Below are 17,006 nucleotides of genomic sequence, written 5' to 3'. Positions count from 1 at the left end.
GTCCTTAGCTATTGAAGTGTCCCGAAAAACTGGGGTTTTTTCCCCCCCACTTTGATCTAGCCTAAGAAGAGCCATGATAAACCATTTCTGAAGTTTTGCCGAGAAACCTGCAGGGACTCATCCAGGCAGTCGCCAGAAGTCAAGACTGACTCGATGGTACACAAAAAAAAATGTTGGAATATCTGTTATGCCTGTTGGCAAGGGGGTTTCTGAGCTTGCACAGAGCGCCAGGCAGCTGCAAAAGGCTACCCAAAAGACCTATCACTTCCACAACGTAGCACAGGACCAACTGGTTCTCCCAGAAATCCGGATGCGCTTTTGACTCCAGGCAGCAGAGGCCGCCCGTTGGTACGCAGCCTATTTCCACCCTCCCCCCAACCCGCTTTTTCGGTTCCTCCCCGAGAAGGCGGAGCGCTGTGAGAAGCTTCGGTTGAGACTGAGAAAAATCGGCGGGAGCCGCTGCTGGACCACCCGCCGCCACCTGGGCCTTTTCCGGAGCAAGCCGGCAGGCGAGGTGAGCTTCGGGCAAGGACAGTTCCGAAGGACTTGGTCGCTGCAACCCCAAAGGAGGCTCATGCGGACTACGACTAGTCCGGTACAAGCGCAAGCCGCGAAAGCTCGTTTCTTCTTTCCTCCCCCTCCCCCCCTCCCGTCCCCGTCCCCCCACGTGGGGAAGGGTTAAAAATGGACCCTAAGCGGCAAGCGAGGGGGCCCGGGGTGAAGGGAGCCCCCTTGCATATCCCGCGGGGCTTTGGAGAAGGCTGGCAGGATGGTCGGGGTGGGCGAGGTTGGCCGTAGAATTGTCCTTTTAAATCCAGATGTTCGCCTCAGAAAGTCGGGCGCTTATGGAGACGCTGCGTGGCCGGTCGGCTTTCGCCAAAGCTCCTCGGAGGCCGCAGGTTTTGTTGTACTTTGGTTGCCTTAACAACGCCGTCCGGCTTCTTAAAGCGACAGGGCTGGCGGAAACTTCAAGCTGCTATTTGCGCTTCTGGCTCAACCGCAAGCGGCTCCCTTTATTCGGTTCGGTGTCGTTTTCTCTGGATTGAGAAGATGTTTCGGATATCCGTAGCTTCTGGTCATCTGCTTAGTGTGGCTCTTGGCTGCTGGAATCCTATCCTAGCGATTTGCACCATCAAACTATAAAAGATTTAACCATAAAATGCCACCAGAATGAAACCCATCAGGTGTAAAAATACAAGTTAATGCAAAAGGGGGGAAATGCAAACATAGTGGTGATTCATTCTCCAAATGTTCTCTTTTGCAGGAAATCAGCTCTTTATTTCCCAAAGGCTAACAGTGAATTTGTTAACCCAGCCTTGAAAGAGAAACACTCCCATATAATATGGCAGCTGCAATTGGAAATATTGTTTGGGGGTCTCTCTGCCCTTTGCATCTCATGGTCCTGTGGCTTCATCAAAACATTTTGAAGGAATATTTGTACTTTGAGAAGTTGGATAGGCCACTTTTATGTGATGTTTGAGCCAGGGGTTTGTAAGGTTTTTGAGAGGCTCAGAATCTGATAAGTCCAATGAAACTCTGAACAGGAGGCTACTGATAATCAGCTTTATTTTCTGCAGAAAGCAAAACTGGGTGACCTTTTAGTCTCCCACCTTTAACAGAGCAAGCAGAGAGAGAGAAAGAAGGCGCATGCAAAAAAAGTTTTCCCAAACTTCTTATAATTCACACAGTTTGTACAAATCGCCATTGCTATAGAAACATTTCATATCAGGCAAACCTCATGATTTTTTTCTCAGCTCTCTGAAAACAATGGACCTTAGAAGGAGAAAGAAATACATTATTATCTTTCAGTAGGTTGCTGAGAATACACATTTTAAGTTACAGTTAACAAGCAGAATCCACGTTTTGCATTTCATAAAAAGTTACTTCAGCTAGGCTAAATTCACCTAGAGGCTTTATGTCTGCAGTTTACACATTAAGTTACAATGGAGCTCAGCTTCAGCAGAGAATCAAAGGTCAAGTTAGGCACCCTCTGTATATACTCTAAGCCTTTCAGAGACCCTTTCAGGTTTAAAGAAGAAAAATAACATAGGAAGATAGTTTATGAAGTGAGGGAAATTGTTGATGAAGCAAACCTCTGTTCACTATCTTTGAAAAATTCTGGAAAAATGTATAAAATATGAGAACACAGTACTAGAGAAAGGAAAATATTACCCTTAGGAAGCTACATATCATTCAGCAATCCATTGCTTGAAAGACTCTAGAGGAGATCATCCAGTAGTTAATCTACAAATTTTCTGAAAACAGTGGGATATTTAATAGAAATCCTTATATGTTTGTCAAGAATGCATCAAAATAAACTAATTTTAGTTGATGTTTTGATTAGGTGTCTTTTGTAAATATAGGGGTTATCTCAAAGTGTGCAGTAGTGTGATCTTCTAAAATAATACATCTTTGTTTTATGAATAAAAATAAAAAATAAAACTATTGAGATTGGCAGATAGCTCTGACAGAAGTTAGACCTCTTTAAGCCTAGCCATCTCTTAAAATTTGCTTTAGGCTTTACTCCATATTTTATATGAACAGACCCACAATAGGTGTGTCCAGACAGCATAAACAAGTTTTAAAGCACTTCCACTTTGTTTGCACAAACTTAAACAGCATTTTTTAAAAAAATGCAATTCTTCTAAATTCTTCTAAACTTGTGACCTCTGGAAATTGCAACCCACAATTTGAGAACCCCAGCCTTGGTAGCACCAAAGGTGCTTTTTTTTTCAAGACGCAACTGGACTTTCTGGTTTTTCTTTGAAGACATTTCACTTCTCATCCAAGAAGCTTTTTCAGCTCTGACTAGATGTTGGGGAATGGAAGGATTTATACTCCTTGCAGACAGCTGGTCATTTGCATTCTTTTAACGGGTCATTAGGTCACTAGGTCACCTGGAGGTTTATCTGTGTCATCAGGATCACCTGAGTGGTGCAAATTGGTGTGGAGCCTTCTTGGAACTGTTGAAAGGACTGTGATGTAGATTGGAGATAGATGGTGTTGTATCCCTCCCCCTCTGTTGAGAGAGGGCTATTCAGTTCTGACAAATGGCCTCTTTAACCCCTTTCAAACCAGCAATCCTCTCTGTCTAAGAGGGGTTAAAGAGGGGTTTAAGGGGTTTCTTTCAAATTACTATGAGATTCAAAAAACCAAACAATCTGTATATTGATTAAGCAAATTTAGGCATCTAATAAAATAGTGTTTCTTTTATTTATCCATTACGTACTATATTCAGTTAGATTATCATTTCCAGAAGTAAACAATGATGGCTGAGAATCTAGACAAGTTCCTTGAAGATCACAAAGCCAGGTTGTTACAGGACAAGGCAAAACTTGAAAATGATCCCCCATACATGGAGATGCAGGTAAGATTTTATTTTAAAACAAATAAATTAGCACAATCCTGCTCCTTTAATTCTGCTTCTGTAAGTTCAGGTTAAAGACTCTTACGGATCTTTCTGTTCAAATTATATAAATTGTGATTTGCTATTTAATCCATATTAGACCATCATACCTACAAACTTCAAAGAGGGGAGGAACAATATATAATATACATACTCCTCTTTTCTATACCGTTAGCTGACTACCTCTTCTTATGATTCAAAATCATGCAGTTCAAAAGCTTACATTGTTAATGCATTTGGGGGGGGGGAACCTGATATATCAAGAAAACAGGATTATCTTGCTCTATTAGTTCAATCTCCTTTTCAAAAATATGAGAATGACTGAACTTGTTTTCCCTACTTCTCCATTAACCCTAGCTATCAAGCCAAAACTCGGAAGGGTGGGGGGATGAAGAATCACCAGAAAGCTAGTTCTATGCTTTTTATGCTTTTTCTTACTCCGAGTAGCACTTTTTATATTTTTTTGCATACATTTGTTAGTTGTACCTTATCATTTTTTCTTTTTCAGAATAAAAGTGCAGAGAAACTTTCAAAGGCTAGTGAATTATTAATCTCCATGGCTAAAGAAAACATCCCACCGAATAGTCAACATATTGCTTTGCATGGTATTATTTTTTTCTAATGGTTATTGTGTTGCAGTCAGTGGGAAATGATTACATTGATCTAAAGGTTGAATTTATCCTAGTATCCTTGTTACGTTATCATAGGTTCAAAATATTTAAATTTTTAAATATGATGTTGTGATAAGCCAGAATGGAATGTCATACTTTGTGCTTAATGGATAGCTTTGCAGTGCAAGATGGTTAATGCTTTTATTTGAGGGAAGGTGAGATGTCACTTGGTTTCAAAAAAGGCCACTATGCACCCTGTTCCAATCTTATCAAGCAGGTTGTTACAGTCTGTAGTCATTGCAGGAAGAGCAGTTGGTTCAATATGAGACTGTGGGACTTGTTTATCCTTTCCATGTTAATTAATGCCTGTCTGCAATTGCTGGTCATTTATTCTTTGGAGTAAAATATCCTTAGTATACTGATGATGTTTAGCCATATATTGCCACTTCAGGTCAGAGGTTTAAGGGATTGAATGTTCAGATTAGGCTGTAGCAAGATGGAAGTGTTGGTAGTTTGTAAACATTTTAACAGAAATATCAGTTTCAGTGGCTGCTCTAAGATGAAGATACGGTCCCACAAAAGAACAGGTGTATTTCTCGACTTACGGCTCCAGCTGGAATAGCAATGGAAACTATAACAAGAGAGGCTTGGCAATGGTAACTCAGACTTGATCATCATGCAACAAAACTGTGAATGGCGTTGCTTTAAAAATGATTCAGAGTCTGCATTTGATCCTGAATGTATTAACTAGACTGTTATCAGAGAAAACCTGCTCTGGGTGAGTGGGGTGTCACTGCACTAGACTTCGGTTTGCAATTTAGCATGCTTATTATTACCTAGAAGGCCCTATAAAGTTTTTCTAGGTTTTATCAGGAAGGTATTAGCATGATTTACTAATGTGATCCTGCCTGTCCTATAGGGACAACTAGAAATTTACATTTTATTCAAAATGTCTGGGTTTAAGCAGAATATGAATTCTGTAAAACAAATAGAAGATAAATAAAAAATAACCTTAGGATATACTGTGTATATCTGTGGCTTTAATATTATGAGAGCCAGGCAAGCCCTTTTAAAGTGATGATTTACAACTTCAGGTGTGCCAGTTAAGCACCTTTGTTAGAATTAATTCAAGCAGTTCAATTTTCCAGGTTTATTTGCTACTTTTGGCCGTCTCTGTATGTGCACAACTACTTCGTTTTACCATATTCTTTGGGGTACTTCAATTTATATATGCTCCAGGTTCTTTTTCAACCTGGGCTTAGTGATCGATATTATCACAGAGGGTTAGTTGTTACTTAGCAACAGCAGTTCTGCATACATGTGCCTTTCCTCTGTTTAAATTTAATTTATTCTGCTATATGCCATTTTTTGTAGCTGCCATTTGTGATGAATTTTTTTTCTTGTGAATGACATTTGAGATTATTACAGGAATTATTTTGGAAACCTGTACTAAATTAATTACAAAGTAAATATGGAAAATACATTTTTTAGAATTAAAGTAAACTGTGGCTTTAGATTTTGAATTAGTCCATCTTTCAGAAAGAATTTAATTTTGAAATTGGGATAGATATTGATACTACTAACAAAGCAGCTGATGAAAAGATAGTTAAGCTCATTTTGTAAAAAGAAGTGCTACCATAGTTGTATGTTAATCTTAGCTTAACAACTCCTCCTCCTCAAAATGCAGGCTGATTTCAATGTATAGGGTGCTTAGTAATGAATTTTATATTGTGTTTTCTGACAAATCAGTAATGCACTTTAGGTACATAGAACCTATATACATTTTCTTCACAGTTCTTTAGAAGGAAAGGTGTAGCTGCTGTTTGTCTAAAGCCAGGCTTAGAAAATGGTCTAATACAGATAGTCCTCAATTTACAACCATAATTGACCCCATAATTTCTGTTGCTGAATGAGAAATGTGTTAAGTGAATTTTGCTCCATTTTACAACTTTTCTTTCCACTGCAATTGTTAAGCTAGTAACATGGTTGTTATATAAATCTGGCTTCCCCATTGACTTGGCTTGTCAGAAAGTCGCAAGCGGTGATTCCATGACCCTGGGACATTGCAACCATCATATACATGAGTTATTTGCCAAGTGTTTGAATTTTGATCACATGACCATAGGGATACTGCAATGGTTATAAGTGTGAAAAGTGTTCATAAGTCACTTTTTTCAGTGCCGTTGTAATTTTGAACAGTCACTAAATGAACTGTTGTAAGTGGAGGACTGCCTGTAGTTGGTACTTATAACATATACATGCTCCATGTAGCAAGCAATTATGTCAATATCAATATTCAATGGCATGGATTATGGAGTTTTCTGTTCATATTGACATTCTTGGATTCACTAAGTATGGCTATTTACATATTACTGTTTCTCTCAATTTCAGTTCATCATCTGATAAAATGATAAAATGCTGGGCTATCTGGCAGAACGTTAAAGCAAAAATCTATATATATTTTGGAAATTAAAAGTTCTAGATAATTAATACTTGGCCAAAGTTTGTTGCATGAATACAAAAACATCTAGAAAAGTAGGCTACTGAAAAGGCATAAAATTTGCTGCCAGGTCAAAATAATTGCACATGGATTAAAATCAAGAAACAAGTTATCTACTCTGTCTTTTCCAATTTAATAATAATCAATTAATACAAATGAGAGGAATATTGATTATATTATATTATATTTATATAATTTATGTAACATAATTGGAGAAGAAAAAAACAATGATAAAAAATTAAATGGACGAGGCTGGATTTCTTAATAAAACAGTGATTGGGAAAAGAGCCTGTTAATTTTTCATCTAATACCATTTTTTTGCTCTGCCGTTTCTATTTTCTCTTCATCCAGCTCTTTCTCTTTGCCAGAAAATGTGTACATTCTTACATTTTAGCATACTGAAACGCAGTTCATATGGAATGTCCATCCGTTCATACAGTATTCATGATAAAACTTCTGTGGTGTTTAATTAATATCAGAACAATTCTCTAGTTTACTTCTTCTCCTTAAAAAACTTTGATAATTTAAAGGATCAGGAAGAATACATATATGAACTGTTCTCTTTTCTGTACCAAAAAATCACAAATACACACTTACTTTTGCATTTTACCATTGCTGAACACATGTATGCTTAAAAGTATTTGGTGTTGTCAGTAGTCTGGCAGTGGTAAAAATGACATCACTAGAAGTGACCTAAAATAACAATTAAATGTAGTTTACCCTCAGAGGCCTCCTGGGAAAACACCATGACAGCACCAAAAAGAGTATGTGTTCCATATTTGGACTTTAATTTATAAAAGTTTTGATCTTAGAAGGTAAAAATCACCTTGTTCAGACAAACTAGCTGTAGTCTAACATGCTAGCTGTTAACAAGCTTGATGAATTTGGAAATTTCATAAATAAGGATAATTTAGTGAACATTTTCCCTGGTTGCATTATTATTGAAAAAATACGTATCAATGAAAGTTCCCATTTTGTTTAGTAGTAGCTACTGCTGTACCTGCATACTGTAAACCTCTTATTAACCTATTTAGCTTATAAAATTTAGCATATTTTATTTACCAAAACAGGACTGTAGCTGTCAGGTTAAATTAACTAATACATGTAATATTGCTCATTAAGACATTCTTCATAGTTGCAATATATTGATAATAGTACAAAAGAGGTCATTAGTATTTAGGAAGATATTTGTATATACAGTATTACCAAGCAATTGATCATGGAATTTATGAAATCCAACTGCCATTGAAAAGAAACCAGTCTATTTAGAAAAGTGTATTTAGCTATCTGCTTTCCAGTAAGCTGTAGGGATCTCTTATAGTTATCCTTGTTAAAAATATTTCCATGATGTCATAGAGGGCCAATGCTCATAAGCTGCTGTTATGTTATATGCTTATCATGGTATATAATGCATTATGAGGTTCAAGCAACCCCCAAATAAATAGTCTCAGTTGTATTTTTTTAGTAAGCTATAGCTCATGCCCAGCATGCCTAAAGTTTAAATGTGCGACCTTGGAGATACTCTGTATTTCCTGTCATATTAATCTGATAAACATCTTATTCCTCTCCTACTTTTTATACCAGAAAAGTTACTTTGCTTCTTAAAAATATCATTGACATTATAAAGCCTTATCAAACTCATACTGATGTGCAAGACAAATCCACTAAGTTTAATGCAGCTAAAGGAGTATAATCTATTTAATTATGTAAACATATACAATGTATATGTTTTTAATGTTTTAATTGTTTTAACTACTTGCTTTCTGTATGCTTCCCAGAATCACACTGTGAGATTGGCAGCTATATAAATCCAATAGATGCAGATTGTCTTTATGACTAGTTCCATAGCATTACATCTGAGGTTCTGATATTAGGGTTTGCTCTTGTTAATTGTGGCTTTTGTTTTTTTATTTAAATAGCTGGATTACATGGAATCTATTCTTAAAAGCTAGCTGGATGACTCTGGACCAAAATATGTTTATTTTTATTTTTCTGATTCCTTTTGGAGAAGAAAATTTAAACAAAATAGGAGAAATTGGTATTTTGAATATCTAAACAGAGAGCCAGTTTGATATAGTGGTTAATTCATCCGATTAGAAATTAGGACACAATGAGTTCTAGTTTTGCATTAGGTCCTAAGCCAACTGGATGAACCTGGGCCACTTTATCTTAGCCTTAGGAAGGAAGCAGTAGCAAAACACATGTGAAAAATCTTGCCAAGAAAACTTCAGGGACTGGGTCCAGGCAGTCTCCAAGAATTGGACAAAACTGAACAGAAAAAAAAAAAAACAGAGCTAGATGCACTAGATATTTATTATTTCCTTCACCCCAACTGCTTGTAACAGATGCAAATCGGTTACTAGTTTCAGTGATGTCCCAAAAATGCTTTTTTCCAAAGGGCAACAGGTCTTTGTTTTTTTATTTAAATAGCTGGATTACATGGAATCTATTCTTAAAAGCTAGCTGGATGACTCTGGACCAAAATATGTTTATTTTTATTTTTCTGATTCCTTTTGGAGAAGAAAATTTAAACAAAATAGGAGAAATTGGTATTTTGAATATCTAAACAGAGAGCCAGTTTGATATAGTGGTTAATTCATCCGATTAGAAATTAGGACACAATGAGTTCTAGTTTTGCATTAGGTCCTAAGCCAACTGGATGAACCTGGGCCACTTTATCTTAGCCTTAGGAAGGAAGCAGTAGCAAAACACATGTGAAAAATCTTGCCAAGAAAACTTCAGGGACTGGGTCCAGGCAGTCTCCAAGAATTGGACAAAACTGAACAGAAAAAAAAAAAAACAGAGCTAGATGCACTAGATATTTATTATTTCCTTCACCCCAACTGCTTGTAACAGATGCAAATCGGTTACTAGTTTCAGTGATGTCCCAAAAATGCTTTTTTCCAAAGGGCAACAGGTCTTTGTTTTTTGCTTGGAGACGTTTTGCTTCTCATCCAAGAAGCTTTTTCAGCTTGAGCTGAAGAAGCTTCTTGGATGAGAAGTGAAACGTCTTCAAGAGAAAAAAAAAACTACAGTTGCCTTTTGGAAAAAAGCACTTTTGGGACAACCACACTTGGATGACTGAGAATCGTATTTATTCTTCCGCGCAGGACTGGCATAGAATTAGTATTAGTATTAGTAATTTTAAATGGGATTTTATGGTTTATGTATTTTAATTTAGGGGCCAAATTTAATAAGTTTTTTAGCATTGTTTTTATTTGTATTGTATCCATGGATCGTTGATTTTATCTGGCTGTGCACCGCCCTTATTTATTTTATTTATTTATTTATTATTCGAATTTATATACCGCCCTATCTCCCAAAGGACTCAGGGCGGTTCACAGGCATATAAAACATCAATATCAATATACAAATTAAAATAATCCTTAAAAAACTTATTCTAGCGCCCGAATTATTAAAAATAGAAATATAAATATAAAATATAAATATTAAAATCAATTTAAATTTAAAACCCCTCTAAATTTAAAAATCTAAGCCAGTCCTGCACAGATGAATAAATGTGTCTTGAGCTCGCGACGGAAGGTTCGAAGGTCAGGAAGTTGACGGAGTCCTGGGGGGAGTTCGTTCCAGAGGGTGGGAGCCCCCACAGAGAAGGCCCTTCCCCTGGGCGTCGCCAAACGACACTGCCTAGCTGACGGCACCTGAGTCCTTCGGGAGAAGGGCGGTATAAAAATTAAATCATCATCATCATCATCATCATCATCATCATCATCCCCATAGACATTTAGTTTCAGTGATAATTACCTGACCCATACTACCAACATGACTCAATTCTCTTTGCAACTGGTAGTTGATAAATAGAATTGTAGCAGGTCAGCAGGATATTTGGCACAGATATTTCACATCAAATTCTGGCAAGAATTGAGCACAGAACTTTCTCCAAGGTATGTGCTTTGCTGCTGAGTTGCAATCCACTCTGTAGAATGTGTGCAAGGGCACTGGAGGAATAAGGTGAAGAAAGAACCCTGTGACCCTCAGAATTGTATTGCATTGGAACTTTATTGCTTCCAGTCATTATATCCTATTTCAATTTTTTAATCCCAAAAAATAGTTGACCGAAGATCCTTTATATTTACAATGATTAAAAAAGTTTTGAGCACACTGTAGAAAATACACATATTGGATATAACTTGGAAATTGTGTCAGATACATCTTTGCAGTGAAGTAAGCCTACATGATGATTATATACAGTACTGTATTGTTATACAGTACACATATAATACATATTATACACATATAATACACATATTGGATATAACTTGGAAATTGTGTCAGATACATCTTTGCAGTGAAGTAAGCCTACATGATGATTATATACAGTACTGTATTGTTCAAGAAGCTCTTATTGATCTTCTTTGCTGTATTAAAATATTAAAAGGCTATGTTTATATCCTTAAGAACACACTGTAGTAAGAGTGCATTTTAAATCCCTGATCATGATTTTTAAAACTGGAACTTTTTCAACTCAGTTTCCTTTATAGGGTAATAGAAATATTAAATTATCTTTATTTGGATAAATTCTCAAGTTTGTTACACTGGAATATTGTTTGCACAGACCATTGATAAGAAATGCCTTGTATTTTGTAGACTATGGCTTAAGCTTGCCTTTGGGGGAGGATTATGAACATAAAAAACACAAACTAAAGGAAGAACTTCGACGGGACTACAGGCAATACCTTTCACAAGTAAGAAATTATCTTATTAAAATGTAAGTGCTGGTTTGTGAAGCCAAAATACATTAAAACTAAATTTCTTAAGAACTGAACACATTAATTTCTAGAATTTGTTGCTATGTAGTATCAGGATATTAGGTGCCATATAAAATATCTATGTCAATAAATAAGAGACATAAAAAGAGGAAATGTTAAAGCTGAGAGTTGTTAAAAAAGACATTGTTAAGTATTACTGCTATTATATTATTATATTATCAATATTATTGTGAATAATGCTATAACAAATGTGTGGATTATGTCTGCTTATAAAACAGTTGTAGCCAGATCAGGTTTTGGGAGCCAAAAGCTTCATTTTTAATGTGTCCTTGGGCAATAGAAGGCGTATCACACAAATGAGCAAGGCTTTTATATATACAGGTAGTCTTATGTTCACAAATGAGCCTGGAAATTTGGTTGTATGTTATTACAGTCATTAAACAAGGTGGCTTTGTTCAATGACCACAATCTGACTTTCCTTATTGCGGTCGTGCCTTGGAGTGAGAGAAGCCTTGGGAGGCTCAGTACCAACAGACATACAGATGTTTTTGGGCCAGGAGGTGTTGGTCAGCTAGACCCACTGTTGCACAGACTCTCTCCTTACCCCATCATGCTCAGGTCCACTTACTTTTCTGTTGCCTCACTCCATCTTGCACATAGACCCCATTCTTGTGATGGTTTGGAAGGTGTGATTTGGAGAATAACCTTCCAAACCGCTGTGAAAATGATGCATTCGCTAGTATTTTCTCCTCTGGAGAGGAAATCTTAGTGAATCTGGCATTATGAAAGGCTCAGAGTCTCACTGTTTCAGAATGCTGAGGCTGATCAGAGCCTTTTAACATTTTCCCCTTCGGAATTCCACCTCTCACTAGCAACCTTTCTCATCTCCGTGTTCTGAAACTTGATTGTTTTTTCCTTCAGAGAAATGCTGAGACATGGAGCCTTTAGAATTTTCTCCTCCAGAAAGGAGAAGAATACTAGTGAAAGAGACTTTCAGAATGCTGGCTTTGCTAGCATTTTTGCCAGATTGAGGTCCATTCTTTCAGATGTAGGATGCTTTCCCTTTCCAGCAGAGAGTCTAGAGGAAATTTCTGGGGGAATGGGCCTCAAATCCTCACTTACAACCTCCCCTACAAGCTTCCCAAGAACCTGCAAAGAAGATTAGAAAAAGTGATCACATGATCACAGGTCACTTGGCAAAATGCAGGCATGTGAGGACAGTGTAACGTTTTATTATGTCTGGACCTGCTTTATGAACTTTAAAGCACCATGGCTGGCATGATTGCAAATGGCTTTTAAACAACCGATCACTATATGTAAGACTTTTTAAAACATTGCTAGTGGTAGTTATATTTGGATGTATTTTTGGTGTGTATGAAACTTGACCCTAACTTTAAAATATTTTATGTACAGACACAAGAAGTAGAAAGAACTTCTGCCTCAAATTTTCATTTATGTTTCATTAACGTTTCTGTTATATGTTATTTAACAATATTTAAGGAACTGGAGGCCAATCAGCATTATTCAGAAAAATGAAAACGGACTGAGTGATGCATCTATCTAGATTAAATACGTTAGAGGGATTTTACTTATAGATAAATGGAAGACAAACTATTGAAGAAGCAGCTGGAAATAGAAGGGAACAAGAAGATAATGTCTGAAAAATAGAGGCAGTCGAAAAAAACCCAAAAGAATATTTATATGTTCAGTACAAAAAAGTGAGACATGAATTTGGATTAGAGAAATAGAAAAATAACTTTAATAAATAATTAACATTAGCATCAAAATATGAATTAGCAGAAAATATTGTTTTATATCTTATATAATATCATAAAGGCAGAGATCTCTGCAATGGTATTTTAATACTCTGATGATGTCAGCAGATGGCTGACGAAAGCTTAGTAGAATAAAATTTTAATTATTACAATTCCAGAGCTCGTAGAATGTATTTTTAGAATAGTTTGATAGAGATAGATAGATAGATAGATAGATAGATAGATAGATAGATAGATAGATAGATAGATAGATAGATGTTTTAAATCCTTTTGTGTTGAATTTTCAGTATGTGCTTGAGTTTGTGTGATGATACAGTAACAAAAATAATAACCCCGATATGTATAGAAGAATTTCCAGTGACCGTTTTCCAAAACATTGGAAATGTTTTTAGTAGTAGTTAAATTTAATAGTGTAAATTGATATATTAGATATTATTTACTGCACTTTTAAAGAATCAGCTTCTTTAAATTGTTTTCAATTTGCACGTCTGTCTAAAAAAGGGGGGAAAATCAGAACTATTGTTATCAGAATATTCTTTAAGATGAAATCTGTTTTCCAAACTTTTAGGGTATGTCACAGGCAAAAAGAAAGGTATGGTACTTGCATTATGCTACTCTTCAAATTAATATCTCACTTTATTTGAATGTGCTGTTAAAAAGTCTTGGGTGAAAAATCAGTCTTTGTGCTTGGCTTGGCTTTGTGGTTGTCCACCATTAAAAAATTGATTTTCACATGTTATTCATAGTTTTCTGTTCATATCATCTTAACTGTACTGATGCTCCGTTCTGTATTTGATTTCACTGCAAAATTGATAATTCTGTATTACCTAAATATAATCAATACAGATACATATACAAATTGATTAGCAGTTTATATTAGTTTTAAATTATTTCTACAATGTATAAAGATCATTTGATTTAAATATATATTTATTTCATTTTTTATAGAAAAGATATTTAACATCAGGTGAAGTTGACCCATATACTCAGGGACTTTCTCTTCCTATTTGCGACAGAAGATCAGCTAAGGTAAGTTCTTGGGAATTTAAACAATTTGCAGAACTGCTGTGATTTGCAAATATATATTTTGATGTATTTTAACTTGCAAATTATAAAATAAAAAGTTTAACAGTCTAACTTGTTGCAATGAGTGGTGTAAAGTAAGATTTAAGTTCAAATTCTTTTGGTGCCATTTTTTAAAAAACTAGTCTACATATTATTTTACCAACTTCCAATTTCAAAATAATTTCCCCATATGTTTGGATAGCTAATTACAGTACTGTATTCCTGTTGCTATGTATAAATTATCGAACAGTCAAGTTTCAGGGAAAATGTTCAGAGTACTACCTTCTGATTTTATATTGCTAAAAAAAATAGCAGCTCTTGTACTTTCAAAAATGAATATCAAATTATGGTTTCCTTGTTTAGGTGAAACTTTGTTTTGCTTTGACAAAATGCATTTTGCATTATAGTGATCCCCTAAAATATTAAATTCTAAATAAACCTGAGAACCTTGATTTTAGTTACATGTACAGTCTCTATATTTTATATGCTAATAGATCACCCATATAAAATTGAAATCTGAGCTTTTTTGCAATCTTGCTTCATATATAGAAAAATCATGTCCCTATGGTTTAAAACCTTTTACTGCTTTGTGCCATTTCTGATATTTGTTTTAGGACAGGTTAAGACTTGAAAGAAACAAGGAATACAATCAGTATCTCAGGGAAAAAGAAGAATGGAATGAAAGGTTAAGAAGAGTAGGGAAGAAACAAATAGAGGTAAAAGATAGATTCTTTTTCAATCACACTGGAAACAATAGAATGATACCAATGATTAAGCTGCAAAAAAGATTAATTGGGGACTGACAATAATCTTTTTTCTATTCCTTTATATAAATCCATTAGCTTATAAATACAAACTTCTGTGTATTTATGAGACAATGGTGGACTAACATAGGTTGAGGCAATATAATATTGGCTGGTATTTTTCTAGAATTTTATCAGAAAATGTTTATATGACATCATATAAACCCGCTCTTTTTAACCTCTTTTACTTTTGCTTGCCATTGAGAGGGAAAAGTAATGATCATATTTTTGGCATATCTTTTCTTTGTATTTAGTTTAAAAATACCTAGACTACCTATTACCTCATATAAATAGATATACAGTACAAATAAAATGACATGTCAACTGTCTCAAAATTATACAATATCCCCATAAAAGTGGGTGGGTGGGGGAACCTGAAATATAAAGCCATTTCAACCAGGTACCAGATTAAATTTATAAAAGATTAAATGGATAGAAAAATATAAAAATTTTAAGTTGCTTCCCAAACAAATACAGTGGGCTAATCTGATCTTTGTTGACAGGATATTTTAAAATTATGGCATTACCAAACATAAGACTTCTTCCACTTTGTATCTTGTATACATGTCTTACATTGAAAGCAGTTCATTGTGGTTATTTAACGTGCCATTACATTTCCTCTTGCTTTTTGAGTGTTTGTGAAAATGACTAAATAAAATTAAAATGTGATTTAAAATTGAAACAAATAAAACCAAAATAATTTTATTGTCTTTAGTCTTTAAATATTTGTCTTGTATTAACAGCATGACACAGATATCCATAAGCAAAATTTTCCTGTTAGCCGAATCCAATCAGAATTATATGCTCCAAATGTGTCTTTTCAAAAAGATGAAGAATCCAGCAAGAAAGATGCTTATACATCTACAGATACCTATGATGGGTTATCAAATCTAAGATTATTGTTAGAGCAACAACATAAACAAGATATTGAACCTGGTTTTGGAGATTCATTACTGAATAAAACACTTGATGAAAAATTGAACATTTCCAGTCGAAAGCAAGGAAAGCCGGATGGCAAACCGGATAACTGTTCCCAAAGATATCACAAGTATGAGGATCATGATCCTGAAATAAATGATGAAATGGATCCCAGGTTTCGATATGAAAGTGACTATGACAAAAAACCATTGCGGGTCTTTCATGCCCAAAGGTAAATTTACTTTCTTTATTAGTGTACTTTGAGGTGAATGATGGGAAGCATCTTTGTCCTTAAGTTCAGCTGTCTCATGCTAGCCCTTCCTATCCTAGATAATTATCTTAAGGCTAGCAATTCTTCTATACCACTGTATTTCAGCTACCTCGTTTTGTATTCAGAACATTATTGTATCATACTTATTCCATATTCGTAATGTTGAGCACAGTTTCCAGAAACTTAGAAGGAAATTTATACATATATTTTAATGTAAAATGAACAAACACCAATCTTAAATGTGTGCTCCTGAGATTATTTCACTCTGATACCTAGAATTTTTCCCAAAATCTAAGGAACATGAAATCAGAATATTAAGTATAATATTTAATTGATATTTAAAGTCAATATTTACATGAGTCTCCAAATTGCATGCTGCCTTCTCACAGTTCCTCTTGGCAATGTTTCTTGCGATGCTTCTGAGGCTTCAAAAGTATTGTGATTAACTAACAGCCATAACTTCAGGGAGGAATAAGTACCATTTGTTCAGTGTTGTTGTAACTGCAAATGGTTACTGAATCTATCATTAATTGAGGACTAGCTGTATTACAATTCATATCCTGTAGAAGAATGATTGGATGGTATGTGTGCCCCTGGGACTAGCATAATTTTAATCAGCATCTGTTTTGACACTTTTGCAACTTTGTCAGCTATACCTTTAAATAATATTTTGGATACTTTAGGATTTACCATTAAATCCAATTCTAAGTTGGCTTAAACTTTCTATATTTAAAAAAAATGATTCAATGGCCAATTTTTCATCTTTCATTTCAGAAGTCAAGGATATTCTCCTATCGAGCAAGTACAGACTGCTGTTGATAGAGTTCCATATGCCACAGGACTAATACTTGGTATGTTTGAAAAACTGGGATACTGAAAAATGTTGTATTTTGATACTACATGTAATTATTGTTCAGTTGTTTCATT

The 17,006-nt window shown here is 35.2% G+C and overlaps 1 protein-coding gene across 8 annotated transcripts in view; it reads left to right on the top strand.

Moving 5' to 3' along the window:
- Window positions 1-387: 387 nt before the first annotated feature.
- Window positions 388-17,006, top strand: part of CSPP1 (centrosome and spindle pole associated protein 1) — a 66,697-nt gene continuing 50,078 nt past the window's right edge. For 4 of the 8 annotated variants that reach the window (XR_009154055.1, XM_058174300.1, XM_058174306.1 and 1 more), the window contains exons 1-8: window positions 388-514; window positions 3,239-3,367; window positions 3,915-4,011; window positions 11,126-11,223; window positions 13,971-14,051; window positions 14,702-14,803; window positions 15,634-16,040; window positions 16,854-16,930. Coding sequence is in view for 7 of the 8 variants with exons in the window: in XM_058174300.1 (XP_058030283.1) it covers window positions 3,266-3,367; window positions 3,915-4,011; window positions 11,126-11,223; window positions 13,971-14,051; window positions 14,702-14,803; window positions 15,634-16,040; window positions 16,854-16,930 (964 nt within the window). In the remaining variant the exon portion in view is untranslated. Of the gene's footprint in view, window positions 596-3,238; window positions 3,368-3,914; window positions 4,012-4,779; window positions 4,796-11,125; window positions 11,224-13,970; window positions 14,052-14,701; window positions 14,804-15,633; window positions 16,041-16,853; window positions 16,931-17,006 lie in introns of those variants that run through there. The other 4 variants (XM_058174301.1, XM_058174302.1, XM_058174303.1 and 1 more) reach the window with 4 other exon arrangements.

The sequence above is a fragment of the Ahaetulla prasina genome, chromosome 3, assembly GCF_028640845.1.
Source record: "Ahaetulla prasina isolate Xishuangbanna chromosome 3, ASM2864084v1, whole genome shotgun sequence".
In the NCBI taxonomy this organism is placed as follows: domain Eukaryota; kingdom Metazoa; phylum Chordata; class Lepidosauria; order Squamata; family Colubridae; genus Ahaetulla; species Ahaetulla prasina.
This window is presented reverse-complemented; position numbering and strand designations above follow the sequence as displayed.